Source organism: Dendropsophus ebraccatus, chromosome 9 (genome assembly GCF_027789765.1).
Source record: "Dendropsophus ebraccatus isolate aDenEbr1 chromosome 9, aDenEbr1.pat, whole genome shotgun sequence".
NCBI lineage: Eukaryota > Metazoa > Chordata > Amphibia > Anura > Hylidae > Dendropsophus > Dendropsophus ebraccatus.
This window is the reverse complement of record NC_091462.1, coordinates 49,050,554-49,073,883: the sequence shown is the minus strand read 5'-3', so window position 1 is coordinate 49,073,883 and position 23,330 is coordinate 49,050,554. Positions and strand designations below refer to the sequence as shown.

The following is a 23,330-nucleotide window of genomic DNA, read 5'->3' as shown; positions in this document are numbered from 1 at the left end:
TAGTGATTTCTGACAGATTTAAAATGAGTCACCAGTGCAGCCAGGCAGTAGAAAAAGCAAATCATGTGCTGGGCTGTGTACCATAGCTAGAGGTATAACCAGTAGGAAGAGGGAGATTGTGATTCCATTGTATAGAGCTCTAGTGACAATATATCTGGAACTGTGTCCAGTTCTGGAGACCTCACCTACAAAATGATATTGATAAATTAGAATGGGCCCAAACACAGGCTACAAAAATGGCGTCTGAAGCAAGGCTTATAGATTTTGACATGATCAAAACCTTTAAAGGGGAACTATCAACAGGTTAAAAAAAATGTAACCTGTTTATATGTCCCAATTGCCCAGGAAGCACCAAGGATGACGGTATGTCTCTTACCATGATCTGCGCTGTTCTTGCGCACTTAGTCGTTTACCTCTCAGTCTGGTAAGACAGTTAGGGTTACTTCCATGCACCCCTAGTGACGATCTGGCCCGTCTGCTCCATTGATAATCATTAGAAGGGGTGGGGCGGCTGGGGGAGGATCAGCACTGTGGGGGCAGGGCAGTGCTCCTAATGGCAACTCAGTGCTCCAAACGGTCTTACAATACCTAGGACTGAACGACTAAGTGCACGGGAACAGTGCCGAGGATGAAGGTAAGAGACTTACCTTCATCCTTGGTGCCTCCTGCACAAGAGGAAACACAAAGAGGAAACACAGAGAGACCCAGCAGAGGCCTTCTGGGACAGGGATACCCTTCAAGTGAGCCACACACCGGTGTAGACATCAGGTGTAGCAATTCATAGGAGTGATTGCTTAGTGTGTAGGTGATTGGCAACAATGCGTTCACTCCTATGCATTGCTACACCTGATGTCTACACCGGTGCCTGGCTCACTTGAAGGGTATCCCTATCCCAGGTGGCCTCTGCTGGGTCTCTCTGTGTTTCCTAATTGCCTCATTTCTCTGTTTGGCGGTGAATGACCCTGAGCTGGCAGCGGTGCTATTGGAGCGATTGATAGAGTTGTGCCTATGGTTTGCACAACTTATCCAGGTGAGCATACACTTGTTCTCCTTATCCTCACTCCTTTTGTTTTACGTGGATTACTGGACTACAAGGCGCCCCTTCTCTCCTTCCTATCTCCTGCTCAATCGGGAAATAGCAGGTTAGAGTTGTCTAACCTTCCTCTTTAAGGCTATGTTCACACTACGGATGAGACCGACCGTTCCGTGACTCCGGCCGGGTCACGGAACGGACGGTCTCAGCCCGGATCATCACGGCCGGTACTTAAGTACCGGCCGGATGATCTTTCCTCCGTGGAGCTCTGATGCGGGCGCATCAGCACACACCCGCATCAGAGCTTCCCATAGCACAGAGTGAAGCAAGCGGCCGGAGCCGCTCGCTTCACTGTGTGAACTGCCAGGTCCTTCTGCGGACGGAATTCATTGAATTCCGTTCGCAAATAATGGACCTGTCAGTTGTTTGCGGCGCCACATGGGAACCAGCCGGAGCGTATACGATGTGTGAACGCTCCGGCCGGGATCCCATAGCAAACAATGCTATGTTCCACCCCGCAAATCTACGGCTGTAGTTCTGCGGCGAGAACTACAGCCGTAGATTTAAGTAGTGTGAGCATAGCCTAAATACGTTAAAGCACTAAATATGATTCAAGAGGGAAGTCTTTAAAATTAAAAGAAAAAAACTAAACTAGAGAACAAGGGGACACCATATTTAGTTATTTGGAAAAGATCAGAAGCAACATGAGAAAGTAGTAGTAGTTGCTTGGAACTAACTTTCAGATGAATCTACAATAGCAGAATGTAAACCTGCCTGGGATAAATATATATCTATCCCAAGATAATAAGAAAGGAAATACTAAAATGGCAGACTAGATGGACCCAGTGGTCTTTTTCTGCCGACACTCTTCTACGTTTCTATATCAGATTACATATAGTCTACCACTGACTAAGTTGGTCTGCTTTACATTGATAAATATTTTATTTGCAGGAAAACAGCATAAAACAGAACAAACATAGTAACTAGTAGACTATATGTTATGTAATAAAGTCTGTGGCAACAGTTAGCTTCAGCTAGTCCTAATTCATTGGGGACCATAGATCATGCTAGCATATTATAAAAGATACATACGGTATGTCATCTAGTGAATAATGCTAGTTTCTTGATACAGCACCAGAAGGGTTTATAATGAAATTACATTTGCACTGAAAAGGTTTATAGGTGACATCCCAGTGTTCATCTTTGTACAGACCTTCCCCTGTGTGATGCAATGGCTGCTCTCTACTCTGTGTAACAGAGAGACTATCTCTGCTGCTTCCATTCCTAGATGGCTGACGCTGCAGAATAGCTGCTTCTAATATCTGAGAAAATAGCAAGTGGCTATCAGGGGATATCATTATCAGCACCATTTTCCTCTACAATGTAGTCTCAGTTTAGCTTGCATGTCAGCAATAATGGTCATTTTCACAAGAGTCAAAGTGTGATATATACTATCGGGATTGATAGTACTGTTTCTGTGTGCAGAAATGTGTAAATAATTGGAGAAATTACAGGAAGCTTTATTGCCTCTACTGTATAACCATAGTAAACATCTGGATTAGGTGCATTCTGAATTTATGAAGGGAGCATTCTGGCAGTAGTTCTGTCCCACTTCCCAAATCATAGTGAGCCCTTCACACCACGTTTGCCTGTTTTTCTTACTTTTTTTGTAACTAAAGCTTTTCACATTAAAAATCCAATCCAGTCTATAAAAAAGTGAATTAAAAAAAATCCAATCCAGTCTGTAGGCAGTATATATATAATTTTTTTTATTTTTTTTTTACTTCTGGTGCACTGATAACCCCTGACCTCTGCACACAGCTTTGCACATTTTCCTTTTCTACTTGATTGCGCTGGCAAGCAGAGGTCAGAGGTTATCAGTACAGTGAAGCAGAGATCTCTGTCCTCTGCTTGTTAACCCTTTTTTGTGTTGCAGCATTTAAGTAAACATTGGGTCACTTACACACTGCAGTACATAAGGGGTTAAGCAGAAGGACACACGCTCTTACCTTCTCCCCAGGGCCCCCCTCCTGCACGTGCCCCATAGCAACTGCCCATCCTGCCTCTGTGGTAGCTAGGATGCGCTAGGATGAGCTCTCCAGCTGTTGCAAAACTACAATTTTCATCATGCATGGACAGCCAAAACCAAGCCTTAGAACGTGTAATGGAGTTTATCAGGTATTGTTGTAAACGTTTGTCATATGGTTTAGCCCTGCATTTCTAAAAAGAGGTGCCTGGAGTTCTGGGGTTGGAAAGGTTGTAAAACGCTAGAGGGAATCTGATGCTAATACTGATTCTATTGTTCTTAATGAGATAATTTAAGGCTTCTGATGCGTCAGTGTGGTCTACTGACTGGTCCAGATGCTAAATATGTAAACATGACCTGTATTGTTTTTTTACTGGGCTTTGAGCCTTTCATATTATAACAGTTTTTGATTTGTTTTCTATTTGGTTATTAAGCTTTCAGCATTAGAATGGGGCGCTTTAATGCACTGTATGTTTTCTCTGAGTGCTTGTGCTACAGCAAGGTTTACGCTTATTAATTGCAAAGCTATGTGGCTGATTTTTTGCTCCCACGCTCTTCCATTTCACTGCTTGCCCTGGCTTATATATATCATTTATACAGTATATGGGTTACACAAGATTCTTTTGTAGTATTTTGTATAAACAACAGTTCCAAGATCATTCTAGCTAGCTAAAAGGGAGTGGGGCACTGGTTGACTTTTTATCCCTCTGGTTGGTGCTATTTTACCCCCAGACCAGAAGAAGCGAGCGCTCCTGAAAAGGGCCGGGTGTCCTATGCGCCCGAGGAGTGCCGAAGTTACATCTCTAGCCACCCCCCACAGACTCCAGAGCAGTAAGTAGGCAACTATTGCTATGACTTTCCATGCTCTATGTGTGTTCTTTTACTAGATACTGTATTCTCATTTTCTGGTTAATTGTTAGGTAACCTAAAGCTCCTGGGCCCCACTGAAACCTATAATAGGACCACCAACTATGCTAAATTAGCTTTTGTTTTTTCTCTCAAAAATTAGAAATAGTGATTATATTTCTTAGAAGGTAGAAAAGGTGACCAACTGAGAGAATTCTCGACTACGGGTATGTTCACAGTGAGGAAGAGAGGTGGTAATGCGGTGAGGCACAGGGAGTGTTTGGGGTAAAATCCTGCCAGGTTAGCTTGTATGTGGTGTGGTAGCTGAGTGGGTCTAGGGTCACTTAGGCACTTGCCATGGTAGCCTGGAGTGGTTTAGGACCCACCCCAGTCATGGCACCTCACCAGCACTCAAAGGAGAATTAACCTAAGTGTAGTGATGTGTGTGTGGGTGCATAAGAGACAAGCCAGAGTCTGGTGCGTCTGAAAAATAGAACAGTTTACTGGAAGTAACCATAGTGCAAACAAAAGAATACTGATGGCAACAAGTCCAGTGCAATACAATTATTACAGTCCTGCAATAACTCAGGTGCTTACAGCTGAGGTAGAGGTCAGGTGCTTGAAGTAAGAAGGTGCTTTGCAGTAGAGAGAGTAGAGGACAGGAGTTGCCAGGGCCCTGACGAATGTAGAAATGTACTCTGCCAGAACAGTAGAGGTGTGTAGTAGAAGAGAACAAAGAATACTCGTACTCATGGATGACTTTTCTCGCCTTATGCCCCCTAGTTGCGAGCTACCCATCCTTGGTGGGTAATATCAGTCCCAGGCTTTGTTATCTGTTGTCCTACGCTGCACAGTGGAATACATAGCATTCCGTACTTCTTTTCCACTGGGATCAGTTCCTATCACTTTCGCGTTAACCGCCCTGCACAGTTTAGAGAGGTTCAAAGCGTGGGCAAGGTGTTCCCTGTTGGGCTTCTCTCCCCTTGTGAAAGCTTAGCACTGCATGGCGGTTCTGGTATTCATAAGAAGAAAATTTGTAACTTGATAGCTTTGTCCCTGTCAGAGGACCTGGCCGAAGCCAGGCCCTGGCTTAGCTTCTCCAGAGACTTGTCTGTCTAGCTCCTTCTCCAACACACTAACTAAACTGAACTAAACTGCACTCCACCCACCAGGAACTAGGTCTTAACCTCCGGGAACTAACTAAGCCTGGCTGTGATTGGTGGGTTGCGTGTGTGCAGGTAAGAGAGAGAAAGAGATAAGTTGAAGAAAGGAGGGGGAGCACATGTGAGTTGATAAAAGGCAACATGTGACATACAGTAGTTAACCCCTGCAAGACTTCACCTGTACCAAAGACAGGTTACATAAAACACAATAGTGACGCCTAGTGAGAAAATACGCTAAGTACAACAGACACCTCATCCAACTTGTGTGAGCCTGAGAGAGTTACCTTACTCAGGTGCAACAAAGCTTAGGGGCCCGTACCGGGTCACTACAGAAATTCTAAGTGGAATCCCCGCTGTGGACTCTACTTGGGATCTCCCCTGCCTCACTGTCTCAATGTTATGTATTGGGGGCCTCAGTTCTCCGCGGCTCTCCGCTCAAAGAATTGAGCATAGGCACCCTATACATAACATTAAGACAGTGAGGCAGGCGGGATTCCAAGGGGAATCCATGGCGGGGATTCCGCTCGGAATTTCCACATCTTTTCCTCAGTGTGAACATACTCTTCAACTTATACTTGATTTCTTACTACTTAATTTCTTATATTGTTTGAAATGTCATATATAAGGCAAGCATTCGAAGCACTGAAACAGAGTATAATATTTAAAAAAATTTACATACATATTTTCTTGCCACATTGCAAATTATGGTGCCACAGGAGTTGCCTACTTTTATACATCCTGAGTCCTTAAGGGTTACCTTCTGTTGCTGCCAATGTTTGTGTCAGCAACTGCAGACCGGTCCTGGTTCTGGTTCAGTCTCAGTGAAGGACTTTTCAAATTTATCTTTATGCGGCACTATAGTAATCGGCTTTACTCTTCCATCTGTTCACTGACTGATCACCTGTACAGCCTGCACAACCCTGCAGACAGCAGTGGATTTTTCTCTAGTATTCCTCTACATTACTTTTACTAAAGCTACAGATTTTTAGTGGCAAATCTACAGTATTTCTGCCATGTGTACAGGGTATGTGCAAACTGAGGAACAAGCGAGGAATTTAAAGCAGAAATTCCCCCTGTAAAATATATACAGAGCAATGTCCCATTGTGTTCAATGGAATTTCCGCTCTGTTGTTCACACGGCAGAATTTTTGAGCAGAATTTTTTTCTGCCACGGATGTGCTTTCCACCCAAAGAATTGTGGATGGCCTTGTATGTCATGGTCAACAATTTAAAATAAAGTTGTTGGGCAATGTGGAGCCAGTGAAGAGACTGGTCGAGGGGAGAGGTGGATTAGTCGGGCTGCAGCATTAAGAATAGACTGAAGGGTGTTAGATGGAAAGTCAGAGAGGAGGATGTTTTAGTAGTCTAAGCTGGAGATAATGAAAGCATGTACTAGCAGTTTCGTTGAGTCAAGGTTGAGAAAAGAGCCGATTCAGGAATTGTTTTTGAGGTGAAGGTGGCAGGAAGTGGACAGGGTCCAGGGACAGATTAGATGGAGGAGTGGAGTGAGATGGGGGAAAGATGAGGTCCGGTTTCGTCCATGTTGAGTTTTAGAAAGCAGGAGTAGAAGAAGGAAGATAAAGCTGATAAATACTCTGCGATCCTGATAGAACCTTGGGAGACATAAAGAGGGAGAGAAGAGGAGGTGGTGTGGGAGTGGGAGACTAAAAGAGAGTGAAGCGGAGATCCAGGAGAGCCAATCTGGTGACACCAAGGGATGAAAGAGTTTGTAGGAGGAGAGAATTGCCAACTGTGTCAAAGGCAGAAGATAGGTCAAGCAAAAGGAACAAAGAGTATTGGTGTGGGGCTTTGGAAGTTAGCAGGTCATTAACCACTTTGGTGAGGACAGTTTTTGTGGAGTGGTGAGAGAGGGAGACAGATTAATGGAGGTCAAAGAGAGGGTTGGATAAGAAGTGGGAGGACAGTCCAAGGTAGATATGTCATTTAAGGAGTTTTGAGGCAAAGGGTAGAAGTGAGATGGGGCAGTAGCTGGACAAGGAGGCAAGGTCGAGGATAGCTTTTTAAGGATGGGTGTTATGGTTGCATGTTTATATGGCGAGGGAAAGATACCATTAGTTAGCCATAGATTATAGAGATGAGTTAGTTCTGGGACAAATGCTGAGTTAAGGGTGAGGATGAGGTGGGATTGGATTGGGTCAAGTGCGCAAGTGGTGTGTTGTGATATGGAGAGTAGTTTGGAGAGGCATTCTTCAGTGATGGTGGAGAGTGTGGAAGGGCACTGAACAGACTTGAGGGGAATGTAGAGTGAAACTTTCTCTGATGTTATCTCTCCGATGTTTCTCTGATCTTTCATGGACCATAGTAGGAAAATAAACACTAATGATCCAGCATGGAGTGGTTGAGTGGACTTTACAGGTGTAAGTGTAAGGCTATGTTCACATGCTGTAAGCACATGCGCGCCCTCATCAGAACTCTCATAGCACACAATGAAGCAAGCGGCCAGAGCCGACAGGTCAGTTCTTTGCAGCACCGCATGGGATCCCGGCCGCAGCGTATACGATGTGTATCTGCTCAGGCCGGGATCCCATAGAAGGAAAGGCAATGTGCATACACGTGCCAATGGCAACAACAGCCGTACTTTTACGAAGTGTGAACATAGCCTGAAGCTGCATAGTTTTTCCTGTTTTCAGCCAAATCGTCAACACTCTACACAATCATTAAGGGGCAAAAGAGAGTGTTGTAAGTAGCCACATCACTTGAACCATGGTTATGATATAACCATGTAATGTCTTCTGGACCTCTGTGGGTGCAGATTGAATTTTAGACTCATTAGGCTTTTCCATTCAGTACACCTTTGGTTGAATGCACACACCACCCCAGCCACTAAGGCTTCATGCAATTTGTTCTATGTGGCCTTCTTTACTACTGCTACCCTCGTTATATCAGATTTACTTCTGAGCCATTCCAAACATGTTATAAAGATTGACTTAAATGCACTCAAAGTGACTTACAAATGATCTTGTATCTATTCCCTAACTGGTTCTTTTCAACATTCTTGGCACATAATTAATTGAAATGTTCCCTCAAGTCTTCAGGCCAAGTCTTGTAATTTAGCATTACCTTAGGATGAGACATACTAGCAGTTAGTCCTTCCAAATAAGGGATACTGCAATAACATGGAACACCTTCCTTTTTGGTGACCTCTAAAACAAATAGGCTGTCCAACAGGTGAAGTATGCTAACACAACTGAGAAGGACAGCAGTGCATTCAATTATTTTCTGGGTAATAATTGGAATAACCTATCTTTTGTAGAAATTTTTGTGCTATTTAAGGTTTTAATATATTTAAAAAAAATATACCGTAAATGGGAATAATAGCTAATACAAGAAAGTCCTAGGGAAATTGGAAATTACTGTTTGAAATATATAACTATAAATCAGGTCTTGTGAAAATGTAATACAAGTCTTAGTGCCCATACAATGTTAAGGGAATCTGTCATGAGGGGCTGCTGCCGGATCACCACAACAACATCGGCAACATCGGCAACATCGGCAACAACGGCCGTACTTTGTACAGTGTGGAACACTGCCTTATCTGCTATGGGATCCCGGCCGGAGCATATACACATCGTATACGCTCCAGCCGGGATCCCATACGGTGCCGCAAAGAACTGACATGTCAGTTTTCTGCAACCGCAATTCAGTGAATTGCGGCCACAGAAAGACCTGTCAGTTCACACAATGAATCGAGCGGCTCCGACTGCAAACTTCATTGTGTGCTGTGTGAAGTTCTGATGCGGGCGCGCACTGATGCGCCCCCATTAGAACACTGAAGCCGGAAACATCGTCCGGAACTGCAGTACAGACCGGGATGATCTTTGCAGAGACCGGCCATTCCGTTACCCTGCCAGGTCACGGAACAGCCGGTCCCTCATGTAGTGTGAACATAGCCTAAGCCCATAATGTGTGCGACCCCCATTAGTTCATAATATAGGTTGCACATATTATGGTCTCAGATATGTTTGTCATCATGGAGACCCAAAGTTCAGTGTGGAATTCACCACTGATCCTGCCCCATGCACACTCCAGGAAATTCTGTCCAGAAGATTTCTGGACCCATAGAGTCCTATTAGGCACAGAAACGCATCAGGATTTTGCCTAAAGGGTGTCCATGCCAAAAGATATGAAGTTCAGGTCTTTGTGAAGACAAACATGCATAAGGCCATAATGTGTGCGACCATCATTGGTTCAGAATATAGGTTGCACATATTATGGTCTTATGCATGCTTGTCATCATGGAGACCCAAAGTTCTGCTCTCAGGGTGGAATTCACCACTGATCCTACAGCAGCCCCTTATGACAGGTACACTTTAAGGCCCCATGCATATGCCAGGAAATTCTATCCGGATTTCCTATCAGGAAGATTTTTGGATCCATACAGTCGTATTAGGCACAGAAATCCAATCAGGATTTTTCCTGAAGGGTGTCCATGCCAAAAGATAGATCAGGAAATTATAGATCCTTTCCTATTTTCCAGAATTCTGACATGAATGCCCCATAGAACCCTATGGAGACATAAAGAATTCCAGACAGCGCCAGATGCCCATCAGGAAACTAGCAGGAATTCTGTTTGTGCTTCTAGCCAGCCCGGTCCAAGCAAGTGCAGCGCTAGGCACTTTTACTGTTCAGGTTTAACTGTCTAACTAATCAGAAGCCCAAACACTGTTAAATGCCATGCTGTGTTTGACAGGGCAGTGAGCCATTGGCTCCCTGCCCTGTCAATCAATCTTCTGGATGGAAAGATCGTTATGCCTCCGGCTACAAGACCCCACTGCCAGTATTGTATCATCACTCATGTGCTCCCAGTGCGAGCAGCGCTGCAGCTGTGCAGCTGGTGAGTATTGCTTTATTTTTCTCTTTAGTGTTTATGGTCAGGTAATACTGATGGTTTCCTGAAACTACCTAAAAGACCTTCTGATTTGTATTTGCTAACTGTAAAAATAGTCACGGATATGTGCATGGGGCATAACTAGGGTTCTCTCAAAAATGTCAGTCATAGTGGCCACAGCAGATTCGTCTTGCTAACAGCTGAAAATGCTGACTTCTTTATTTGACCCTTCTTCATGTTACTGATTTGAGCATTTTGCACATTGCCACCCATAACCTTCATACTGCAGTATTTAATCTAACTAAACACAGCAGCCTTGTGCTACTTTCTCCGTACTGTACCTGATAAAATTGACTCATTTCTGTTGATATAACAGTTTTATGTAATATAACTGGACCATCAGTGTAGCTCGTCCACAAAATAATTCTTCATCTGCTTTGTCTTTCTATCCCACAGCAATGCCGATAATTTAAATGTTCATCCTGATCTGTCTCGCAGTGATGAGCAAATGCAAGGTGCAGGATTAGGCCGTAAAGATTTCTGGCGTAAGGTATTCAAATCACAGAGCGCTGCAAGCGACACTAGTAGTCAGTCAGAGCCAGACACCTCAGAATGCACCACGGCTCATTCCGGTAACACCAATGAGAAGCGTTCAAGATCCAGATCCCGGCGCATATCTCTACGCAAAAAGCTAAAACTTCCTCTAGGTGGGTGATAATAATGCACGTTTATATTGTTGCCAAAATGTAAAACAGTAATGGAAATTATTAGAGATGAGCGTAACTCAAGCATGCTTTAGTCTAATAGCTCGGCATCTGATTACCAGTGGCTGAGGAAGTTGGATGCAGCCCTAAGACGTCTGGGAAAACATGGATACAGCCTATGGAAGTCCAAGAAAACATGGATACAGCCTATGGCCATATCCATGTTTTCCAGGACTCTTCAACCACCAGTATTCAAATGCCAAACAATTGAGCATACTACCACTGTACCAATCTTTCTCAATCGCTGTTACAGGTAATTGGTTGAAACGCTCGTCCCTCTCTGGGCTCACGGATGGCGTAGAGGATCTTCTGGACATCAGCTCTGTGGACCGCTTGTCATTTATCAGACAGAGCTCTAAGGTAATTTTTTTTGTGCTAGTAACTAAGCAATTCATTGTGTGATACTGTTTATTGGCTGTATATTCTGACTTTCAACTATTTATAATTTGTTGTCATCATTTTTTTTAGGTTGCCGATGTAGTGTATTTGTGTTTTTCAATTACATAGGTTAACAGGTTGAGAATACACCAAATGGGGGATAAATCTCGTCTCTGGGATAATTTATGTGTATTGTTTGTTTGTTTATTTATGTATTTATTTGTTTCATTAAGTATTATGTTATGTTCCTTGAACGGTTAGAAAAGACCATTGGGAGATTATTATTTGTTGGCTGCACAGTTTCAGTCACAATTATGTTAGTTACTGTACTAGGTCTAGTTAGATCCAGCCATAGCTTCTACTACCAGCAGTCTTTAATCTTTTAAGAAGTCTAATAGACAAGACCATTTCTTAAGAAAACTCCAATCAGAATCTTTTATAAACCTCTTGGCATTTTATGCCCATAAATTGGGTACTATGTTCAGTTCACTAAGGCTGGGTTCACACTGCGTTTTTGCAATCCGTTTTTTGCAAAAAATGGATGAAAAAAACCGATTTATTTGTGTGCATCCGTTTTGATCCGTTCTTCCATTGACTGCCATTGTAAAAACGGATCCGATTTTTTTGACGGACACAAAAACGTAGCTGACACTACTTTTGTGTCCGTAAAAAACGGATCCTTTTTGATTCGTTTTTTTACAATGGAAGTCAATGGAAAAACGGATCAAAACGGATGCACACAAATGCATCCGTTTTTTTCATCCGTTTTTTGCAAAAAACGGATAAAAAAAGACGGATTGCAAAAACGCAGTGTGAACCCAGCCTAATACTGTAACTCAACTTAGAGAGGACACTTAAATTGATCCAATCACTGTATACCAGTGTAGAACTGCACTTTTATTCTCACCCTGTTAGGTGTTCATTGAGTGTTTAATCCGGATTTAGTTGAATTTAGGACAGCTGGACAGCTATGCACTCATTAATTCAGCCATACCATACAATTTATGTGTATCACTAAGAACTTTACCGTGTTGAAAGTATTGTAGATTTTTGGGTGGGGGGACTGACATGATTTGTCGTTTTTCATAAAATAACTAGAATGCCTTCTGAACCTGTCTCCTCCTTCTCATTTGCATAGAATGCCGCTGGCTTTAGGAAGAGCTTGCCAGCACAGGAGATGGGGGAGACAGATAAAAAGGTAAATAGCTTCATTCAAAAAAATTAGCTAGCATCCCAGCATATATCATATATACACAGTATTTCTAGAGATTTACTAAATTGATGTACAAAGCTAAACAATGCAATGTCTTAGACTGTCATGATTGTAAAGAATTTGTACATGTGTCATTGTTATGTTATATTTATTGCATGTTGAGTTGTGTAATATATCTAAACGGGCTGTAAGCAGCAAAGTGGTGACATTTAATGTTAACTATAAAGTGATTACAGTGGATTTTGTGTTTTGTAAATATAATTTTTTGAGTATCATGACACTTTCTAAACATTGGCAAGGTCAAGGCACGTGCAACATGCGTTTTTTTTTTTTATGAAAATAGCAACCTAGGCATACTCTAGGCATAGAGTATAGAAATTAGTACAGACAAAAACTGGAGGTATTCTCCATAGCAATGATTCTGACACATAGCTGTTTGGGGCATTTCCCACACATATATGATTTTTTACAGATTTGCTGTATTTTTGAGTTTTTGAATAAAAACTGGTATGCAGAAAATGACCCAAATGTAGTCACTACGGTGTTACTCCAAAATATTACATGATCTTATATTATTTTTTCACTAAAAAAGGTCTAGTGCTTATTTTCATTGAAACTAGACATGCCCGTACACTGTAGCCCCACTCTATATGGTAGTTAGCTACTATGGGGGAGATTTATCAAACATGGTGTAAAGTGTAACTGGCTCAGTTGCCCCTAGCAACCAATCAGATTCCACCTTTCATTTCCCAAAGAGTCTGTGAGGAATTAAAGGTGGAATCTGATTGGTTGCTAAGGGCAACTGGGCCAGTTTCACTTTACATCATGTTTGATAAATCTCCCCCTATATATGTATCTCAGGCTCTTTTACTGTAGCCCCACTCTATATGGTAGTTAGCTGCCAAACTGTATGTTAAGCTCCTATAATGTAGCCCCACTCAATATGATGGTTAGCTGCCATACTGTATGTTAAGCTCCTAAAATGTAGATCTTTTATTAAAAAATATAAAACATTACAACAATAATAAACAATAACATAACAACAACAATATACATAAAATTTAACTGTACAATGTATATGAGTGCATAAAGGTATTAGCTGGTCCAGTCTCACTGTCACCAAACACTCCACTGTAAAAACACCCCATATGTGCAAAACTATATATATATATATATATATATATATATATATATATATATAATATACATACACACACACACACACACACCCGGGTGGTTCCCCCATACTGTAGATTTTCGCCATGATTTCCTCCTGCTTTGCGCCCCTTTCACACCTTGCCACACCCTCCTCTAAGTGGTTTGACAAGAATCTGGAACTTTTTGCCGACGTCGGCTGGGAACGGGGATGATAAATCCCTTATATGTACACTTCACCTGGGCTGCTTAACACTTTCTTGATTTATGTTGTTTTGGGATCATTTTTGGTTGTGAATGGAAAACATATCTCGTGATCCAGATACCTTCAAGAATACATTGAATATGACCAAATTAACAGACTTGTACTATTATGTTTATATTGTATTTTGTCTGTGTTTGCATGTCTCATATTTGCTCTTGTAGAACGCACATAAATTTAAGCACTTTAACTGTTATTTCTCTGTTCACATGATCACACAGAAATTCTCATATTTCTCATTGATGAAGGTGAAATTTACGAGTGCTGTAAAGTTGTCAGAAGCCGGCCCAGGATCAGGGATGGATGGCGGCAGAGATGAAGAAGAGAATTTTTTCAAGCGTCTTGGTAAATGGCGCTCAAGCAGAAGGAATACATCCAGGCTTCATCACACAGAAGAAAAAGATGGTTAGATATCAGGGTTCTCTTTTTCTGTTCCTTTGCAATTATTTTACCTTCTTTCATTGATTTTTAACACTTTTGCTGCTAAGGCGACTTGCAATGGATTCATGAACAGTTCCCTGCAACCTCCTTACTTAGCAAAACTTAACCCATAACAATTCCTATTTTTCATATTATTCCTATCTAATTCAACAGTGACTTATCCATTCCATTCATCTCTCCTTTTTTCCTTCTTTTTTTAATTCTTCATCTGTTAATAAAAGTTAAAGATAACCTAGATGCTTTGTTTGAGAAGCATCCCTATTTACCTCCATATGGTGTAGGTGGTCATTTTGTCACCTGGTTTATCAAGTGATGAGAAATTACCCATAAGTACACCGATGGACCAAGGCATATGAACACTTTTTTCAGGAAAGCAGTAGACACAGATGCATGCATGCTTATACAGAGGGACACACTCATATTGAAGCCATAGCAATTATCAATCACATTGGTACTGACACATACATCTCTAACAGTACAGATTCCATAATAGTATCAACCACATGCACTCTAATAGTATCATCCGCATGCCTACTTATCAACGCCAACCTTATTACTATGTCAGTCAAATGCCCCATACCAGTCCCAGATCTATGCACCCTTTATACAATAACTCCATTGCCTATATACAGTATAATGCCAGCTACATATATGTGCTATATATATATTACCTTAATAACAACTCCCACATTTTTTTGTCCAAATAATGCACACCACCAACCACCACTTTTCCTGCTGTGTCATCTGTTACTTTCCAGCTCTGCTGTATCCACACATTTTCTTACTGCATCTAGGTCATGTGACCTCAGATCAACCTTTTTTACTTACAGATTGCATTCTCCCTTTCAAATCTACTGCTAATCCCATAATTTATCAGCACAACATCACATGGGCAACTACAATTAGTACCATCTCTGCTTGTTGAGAGGACAGCGTAATAATCCTCATTTCTATATATGTCTAAATAAGCGACTATAGAAGAGATTGCCTGTTAAATTAGCTACCAGAGCTGTAATACTGTCATGGGAACAGTGCACTCATGTCAGGGTTCAGGCAAACACAGCCTGGTATTCAGTGCAAAGACCCCATTGCATCCTCCAATATTCATATACATATTTATCATTCCCCCAAAATGACTGCCTCCACCGTGCTTCAGGAAGAAATAACAATCAAAAAAATTGGATTTTTACCAAAGAGCATGTTACTATGAACGTCCATCCCATAACCCCTTCCCATCTCACAGCATGCTTCCTTTGTACCAACTGCACTTTTTTCCTTAAAAACTTGGGAGTCCACGTTCCCAATAGGACATTATTAAACCAATCCCATGCATTATGGACTCACAATCCATACTATTCTTTTTTAGTTGTATCTTTTTAGAAGTATATTTTTGTTAATACTTCAAGACATTGAATGAGATGAAAATCCCACCCAGATACCTTGTTTCAATTATCTATTTTCTTCTGTGTTTGCATGATCAGCATTCGCATAACCATTTCCAAATAAGACACTGTCCTTTCTGCATCAGCACTATTAAGGTCTAATTGAACTGTATGGGTTTACAGGGCTCGCCAAAGCCTATATCACTCTATGATGAATGTTTTCAATACCAACTAGTGGTGTTGGGTGACAGTAGCTTAATACATATTTACCTATAACACAGAAAAATATAGTTTGCTTAAAGGATGAGAACTCAGCATTCTGCTGTGCACCCTGTTTAATCATGGAACACACCAAGATAAAAAAAAAAAAAAATGTCTGCAGTCATAGATTGTGGCTTCAGCTCTGGGTACATTGCCAGTGACATGCTCTTGGTGGTACAGTCATAAGCTATACAGATTCACAGTTAGCAGTAGTTGACACTGGGAGCTCGGCAGATGACGGTTGTGATGGAGCTGACCTCAGGACAATGCCTTTGGCTGCATTCCATCTCTGTCTCTCTGCTCTTGTGGTGCTGTGCTTTGTGAAGTGTCGTAATCTGCTGGACATTCGTTCTATTAGCCGTTTCTATCTATATCATGCCTATAATGTTTGTGCAAAGGAGATAAACCTTAAGATGACTCATTCCAATGCAGTGTTAAGCCGAGTTGTAAGTTATGCAATACGAATATATGATATCTCCATATTGTCCTTTTCCAATAATCCTAGACCAGTATGTACATACTGTAGTTAGTTCAGGTTCTTTCCCTGCTCTGTGAGGTCCCATAGACTTATATTTAGAGTCTGACTCCATGTGGCACAGGGCTGGGAGAGAACACACATTTGTCCTGGCTTATTCTAGTTATCAGTCACTAAACACCCAGACAATGGCCGATCAAAAGTGTCTCTATGATATGTGTTTTTAAATTTACAGTGTTCATATAACTTTTCCCATACTAGGGTACATGAAGGTAGATTTTTATTTGTTCAGAACGTACAAAAAGTTAATTAAGTACATGTTGTTTTTTGAACTATTGTACTCACTGGGGTTTTGAGGCGATAAAACAGGTTAGTTTAAGACTATGTTCTCACTATGGGAACAAGCTGTAATTTAACAGCAAAAGGTGTCCGTCTATTGATAAGGAATGTCCATATTACCTTTTCCCAATGCAATCCTGTAGTGGGAACATAGCCTTAAAGTATCACTGTCATTACAACTTTTAAAGTCTAAATTAACAGTAGATTTGATATAAAGCAAGTTGGCAATTTACATTCATTATTATTATTTTTTTTTCCAATCATGCTATAAAACAAAGCTATACTTACCAGACATCCAGTTCCAGCCTTCTGAAGGTGGCTTTTTAGTCTTGCTGGTTGAAAAAACAGACTAAACTCATTAAGTCCTGGCCAGTACAGAGAGTCACGGCTCAATGTGTCCATCAATCACATGACTGCCTTCTCTGTGAGCGCTCAAATTGAATGTAAATTGCAAACTTGCTTTTTATCATATCTACTGCTGATTTAGATTTTAAAAGTTATAACGGCATTGAGGTTTTTTTTTAAGCTGGAATTGCTAAGATCCTTGAACTCATTTTCCTTGAGTCAATTAAAAATTATTGTAGCTATTAAAGGGGTTATCGATTTCTACAAAAACACGGCTACTTTCTTTCAGAGACAATGCAACTCTTGTCTCCCGTTCAGGTGCGGTTTGCAATTAAGCTCCATTCACTTCAATGAAACTGAGCAGCAAAACCCTGCCCAAGCTGGAGACAAGAGTGGGGCTGTCTCTGTAAGAAAGTGGCCATGTTTTTTATCACTAATTATCAATATACAATGCAATACTGAGCAGCACACTTGATAAGGTAGATGGTGCCAGCGGATGATCCCGACCAAGGATACAGGCAGCTAGTTCAATAGAATATATCCGCAGCACACAGAGTAAAGTGCAAAAAAACTGGTGTGTTTATTCCATAAGTGTTAAAACAAAACACAGCATATGGCAAGACGCCAATATATAAATCCTTTAGACTTTGCCCCTTCCATTATGTACTGTTAGTTTGTTAAACTTTAAAGGGGCTGGTTAATTTAGAAAACCAAGTATTATTAGAGGCCCTAGTTAAGGACCTCTATCTATCAAAAGGACAAGAGAACAGCTACAGTGTCTACCTCTCTCTAGAGGATCTAGCAAGTCCATGCATTACATTCATGACCTGTCGATTACAATGTGCACCATGTAATGTGTTATTTCACCTGAGGTGGTGCTGCAGGACAATTAAAAAGTTGCTACTGGGTTCCTCTGATCACTTGGGCAACATGTCATAAGCGTTTAATTAGAATTCTTATGAAGAGATAAAAAAAAGTAGATGGCCGCATAATGTAAGTCTCGATCACATAGACACAGAGTGGGAAGAGAGGGTCTATAAAATAGTAGCTGGCTGATTGCTGCAGGTCCAACCATTGTTGCAATTTTTTTTTACATTGTAATAATGCAATGATTGTAGTTAATAAGATTAGTTACACTGAAATTTATGATTTCTGAAAAACAATTTAGCTTGACATATTGTATCCCGGGAGTCTACCATCTGCTACTTTCCCATAAAGATATAATTAGCAAATTGAAGACTTGTACATGAAAGTCGTCAATTAGTCAAGATAAATATTCTACAATAGTCTTGTTGATGAGCAGATTACTTAAACCCAGCACTGTTTCTTCCTTTAGGGAACGTTCGTCAGAGAGTTTAATATTACTGTGCTTCATTTTAAGCCAAACTGATGTAAGAATAATGTATTAATTGACTTAAGATATTCCACACCCTGATCTGGATATAAAAGAAATGATGACTATTATCTTCTGCTATTAGCAATGATTTTATTGTAATATCATCTGAGCGGATACATGCTTAACTTATGATTATCTAATTCACTTCCATGTGTCCATTAATATGCAAAACCCATGAGTCTAATGCAATGGTGTGTGGAATACCTTGAAAGATCATTGTCTGTACATGTCCCCCATAATATGCTGGGTGTTGTGGGTGATACCACCATGTTTGCTTAGCTTCAGACCACACATTAGATTAGAGCGCTGGGGTAATCCAATGTAATGGGGTTCTCAAATGGCTCTTTTATTTGTGAGATCTTGTGCTCTTCCCCCTCTTTCCTCCTACATTTGCCTTCTTCAGGATGTCACAGCTTTGATGACCATGGTGCCACCAACCAGGAATCTGGAAAAGGCAAAAATGTAGTCAACCTGGGAGCAATAAGACAAGGGATGAAACGCTTTCAGTTCCTACTTAACTGTTGTGAACCTGGGACAATACCTGATGCCTCAATTTTGGCTGCAGCTTTAGATTTGGTAAGCAAAAATTCCGAGTCTCTAAACCTCCAGGATCCGTGGTTAATTGTTATTTATCTATAGGCTTTACATACAATCTTTTTTTTTCTTCTCAATGTACTTGCATGTATTTCAGTTGTCTGTACATGTGTCAGAGTCTTCAAATATGCAAAATGCAATACAGCCTGTATACCCAGATGTGAACTCTTTGACCATCTAATGGTTGGTTGCACTTGTACACGTATGCTGATGCATACAAACAATAATGAATTTATTTCTGTGTCCATGAAACATTGTTATGTATCTTATCAGGTAAAAATGCTTCCTTCTCCTGTTATCAAGCATTTTCCCTCTCCTTACCTCCCTGCTAAACTAGTCTTCCACTCTGAAAAATCATCTTCATACCATCCTGCTTAGGAAGTTACATGCAAGGCAACTCTATGGAGGGGGGCAAGAGGTTGATGGGAGGGGTAAAGCCTGGGTACACAGACAAGGCACTTCTATGGAGGGGTCAGGGAGGAGGGAGGCACAAAGACAGTGCAGGATCTCCTTCTCTGTGTGTACAGACATTATAGACATTAAACTCAGGCCAGCGCTAGGAGAACTAAAAAGGACAGCTTTAGCTTATAAAGCAGAATTACAGGGAAATGTGTATTATAAGGTATATAATAGCTAGATATATTGTTGTTCCTCAAGTTACACAGCAGCTTACATTTAAAAAAAGTGACAGATACGCTTGAGGCTGGGTTCACACTACGTATATTTCAGTCAGTATTGTGGTCCTCATATTGCAACCAAAACCAGGAGTGGATTGAAAACACAGAAAGGATCTGTTCACACAATGTTGAAATTGAGTGGATGGCCGCCATTTAATGGCAAATATTTGCTGTTATTTTAAAACAACGGCTGTTATATTGAAATAATAGAAGTTATTTACTGTTATATGGCGGCCATCCACTCAATTTCAACATTGTGTGAACAGAGCCTTTCTGTGTTTTTAATCCACTCCTGGTTTTGGTTGCAATCTGAGGACCACAATACTGACTAAAATATACGTAGTGTGAACCCAGCCTTAACATTTTATACTGTAGGTCCTAGGCAAAACAGAATGTAGATTAAATGTATCTTTGCCTTCTTAACCTTCCTTAAATATTAGGTCTAAACCCATACACCCCTCCACTTTGACTGCAGATATTTCTCGACCTGTGTTCATCATTGACAGTAGTAATTTGTGGTTATTTTCAGCTTTCAATCGTCTGGTTCATTCTTCTCCATTTGTGATTTGTGTCTGTGTCCTGTGATTTCATCTCTATCCATAATCTCATATCTTCATCTTTCTTTGCCTCTTCTTCAAACATCAGGTAAGATTGGGTTATTACAAGGAAGCAAGATCCCGAACTTTTTTTTTACGTGTGTGTACCAATATGAATACATTTATACCTATCTATGACATCAGACTACACAGTGTACAACCACCATCTCTGAAGGACTGGAAGGAAATTTCATCAGGACTATGAACTTACATCTTCCCATGCCCGCTGTGAGTGGCAGGACCAGCTGTGAGACCCCTGCCGGAAGGCATTTTCCCCCAAATTGTGATGACGTCACGACTCGGGGAAAAGGCCTGTCACAGCACTGAGCGTCCAGTCCATCACCTGGGTCATGACGTGTCAGTGTTGGAGATCCCAGAGCCTGGCGTGGGTCTCGAGGCCGGTCCCGCCAGTCACCCCGGGCACAAAGAGAGGTTAATACTTCTGATCAGACTCTCCCCTGCCCCTGCCGGCTGCCAGATTTTAAAAACGGATTTCTGCTTTAAGGATATCCCCTAAATGTTTACTATCCACAAAACTGCATGATGGATTACTGGACAAGAACTAAAAGTGAACCTGGCATCACTTGCATGCTACCCGAAAAAGAGTAATAGGGTAATCTTATACTCACCCTAATATATATATATATATATATATATGTTAATCAAGGCCAGCAGATCAGACAGAAGCCACCGGTGACTGCCCTGATGACTTGATAATATCTCCCTATTGCGGACAAGGGGCTGAGGATGAAGGCAATTTACCCTCATCCTCTTTACTATTTCTGTGCTATTAGGAGTTTAATCTCCATGCTAATTAGGCGTTTTGGTGCAGTGGGGACAGGACACTGATTCACTCCCCTGCTTGCCCGCTCCTTCTAAGGAATATCAGCAATGCGGGCTGGCCGGTGCAGATCGGTTCACTGGGGGTCGGTAGTCCCACCCCAGTGTACCAAAGCACCTAATTAGCATAAAAATTTAACTCTTCCATAAATATGAAATGCAGAGGATGAAGGTAAGAAACTTTACTTCATCCTCAGTGCCCCTTGCACAATTGGGAGATACCAGCAGGTTAGATTCTCCTTTAAAGTTGCTAACACTGCAGTTGGCACAGCAGTTATTCAGCAGCATATAGGCTGTAAAAAGAAAAAAAAATGCAAACAACTACTTACATATCTGTACATTTTACAATGTTTGCTTGTTTTTACAGCTTTAATAATCTTTCAGTGTTCTTCTGCCAATGCTAGGAAGCTCCTGTGGTGGCCAGGGCAGCTCTCTTCCTGGAGTGTGCCCGCTTTGTGCACCGATGTAATCGGGGAAATTGGCCAGAATGGATGAAAGGACATCATGTCAACATTGCCAAAAAAGGTCTTTCACGAGGTCGTTCCCCTATTGTGGGCAATAAAAGAAACCAGAAGCTGCAATGGAATGCAGCCAAGCTCTTCTATCAATGGGGAGATGTAAGTTGGTATTTTTAGTTGCTGCTTTTTATTTCCAGTTCTGGTAAGTTTAAACGTGCTTTACTATATAACTGGGGATAGGTTCACCAAAAAATCTATGCGGACAAAGGCTAAAATAATACTTAGATGCAGGTAGTGTTTGAGTTGCCATGATGTATAAGTTACTGTGTAACATCAGTTTGGTTGTTCTACGATTAGGGCTACTAGTTTTATAGATTTTAGATATATGTCACGTATCGTCTTGCAGGTAATAGGCGCCCGCCTTAATGAGATATGTCACAGTGAGAGTGAAAGTCCAGCCAATCTGCTGGGACTTATCTATGATGAAGAAACCAAGAGAAGACTGAGGAAAGAGGATGAGGAAGAAGACTTTTTAGATGACAGTAAGGAGAATCCCTTTACTACAAGAAACCCTGCTTGTAAGGAACTCTGCTTTAGGAGCACTCTATTTTCTTTATTTCACTTGATAATTCTTGCTTGGATATTTTAGATAGGTGGATCACCTGTTCCTTGTATTTCACGTCCGATCAGTCAGCCACGTTTTTATGCCGGGTCAGGAAGTACGAAAGAAAAGGCAATTAGAAGCCAAGAAGTCCTGACCCGGTATAAGGGCCCTGGTGTGGCTAGATTGTAATGAGTGACCAAGATGCAGGTGGCAATCCTACACACAGGCTGTATGCACAGAACTCTTTGCACGTGCCTTTGGTAGACAGAGTAATAGAGGCGGCCCCAAAGTTTATTCTTGGATACCATACTGAGGTAAAGTTTTCTAAACTCTTTTATCTATGCTAATGTATAATCTAGGAAAAGCAACTAGAAATTGTTGGGTTTTCTGAAAAAAGTTCCCACTATAAATAACCATCAACACCAAAGTCCTGAACCGTCATTTTGAGCAACAACACCTCCCCCCCATTGTTTTTTTTTTCACCCAACAATCTCTAGGCAAAAAACAATGGATGACTTTAAAGGATCGTATGGCCAAAAATTCTATCCGAGAGCCATATAACATTGCTCTACGATGTTTATGTGATCTTTATTTCTCATGTGAAAAGTAATAAAGATTGCAATGTAAATTATCCATATCTTCTGCATTCCCCTAACCTGAAGAGCAGCATCTGTTTGTGTCCAGATGGGTCTATACTGTGTGCCTTATTGCTCTGTGGAAAATACTTTGTTATACGTCTTTAAGGCTCTTTTTTCTGTGCAGTCTGTCTCCATATATTTCCAAAGCATTATGTTTTTAATTGTTTTACTCATTGACCAAAACTTAAATCATGAACAAACTAAATTATAAAAATCCAAATGATAAAAAAGCAAAAGTAACATAACTAATGTACATAATGCCTTGGCCATATGTGTGCTAACAGTTCAACGTATCTGACTAGAAAATGCCTTGAATGTCAGCATTTTCTAGTTAGCATTGATTTCTAGATGAATGTAATAAAAAGCTTATGCAATGTTACAACACAAGGTATGCTTACTTTAACTCACAAAATCAATTCTTTATTGGCTTTAAAAGGCAAAAAAACACAATCCTAAAACAAATATGCATGAACCAGATGTTTTAGCCATTCTTTACCATTCATGTAGTTATACCGAACAAATTATATCATGAAGGCAGTGCTATAGGTTTAAAGTGTCCCCGTTATGTCTCCTGCAGTGATACAGAACAGACAGC

At 41.0% G+C, this 23,330-nt stretch overlaps 1 protein-coding gene across 11 annotated transcripts in view; it reads left to right on the top strand.

The window, feature by feature from the left end:
• Positions 1–23,330, top strand: part of UNC80 (unc-80 homolog, NALCN channel complex subunit) — a 127,098-nt gene that overhangs the window by 31,601 nt on the left and 72,167 nt on the right. For 4 of the 11 annotated variants that reach the window (XM_069983228.1, XM_069983227.1, XM_069983226.1 and 1 more), the window contains exons 18-24: positions 10,374–10,624; positions 10,935–11,041; positions 12,198–12,257; positions 13,911–14,034; positions 18,732–18,904; positions 21,440–21,652; positions 21,900–22,071. In XM_069983228.1, coding sequence (XP_069839329.1) covers positions 10,374–10,624; positions 10,935–11,041; positions 12,198–12,257; positions 13,911–14,034; positions 18,732–18,904; positions 21,440–21,652; positions 21,900–22,071 — 1,100 coding nt within the window. Of the gene's footprint in view, positions 1–3,791; positions 3,891–10,373; positions 10,625–10,934; positions 11,042–12,197; positions 12,258–13,910; positions 14,095–18,731; positions 18,905–21,439; positions 21,653–21,899; positions 22,072–23,330 lie in introns of all 11 variants that reach the window. The other 7 variants (XM_069983234.1, XM_069983233.1, XM_069983237.1 and 4 more) reach the window with 6 other exon arrangements.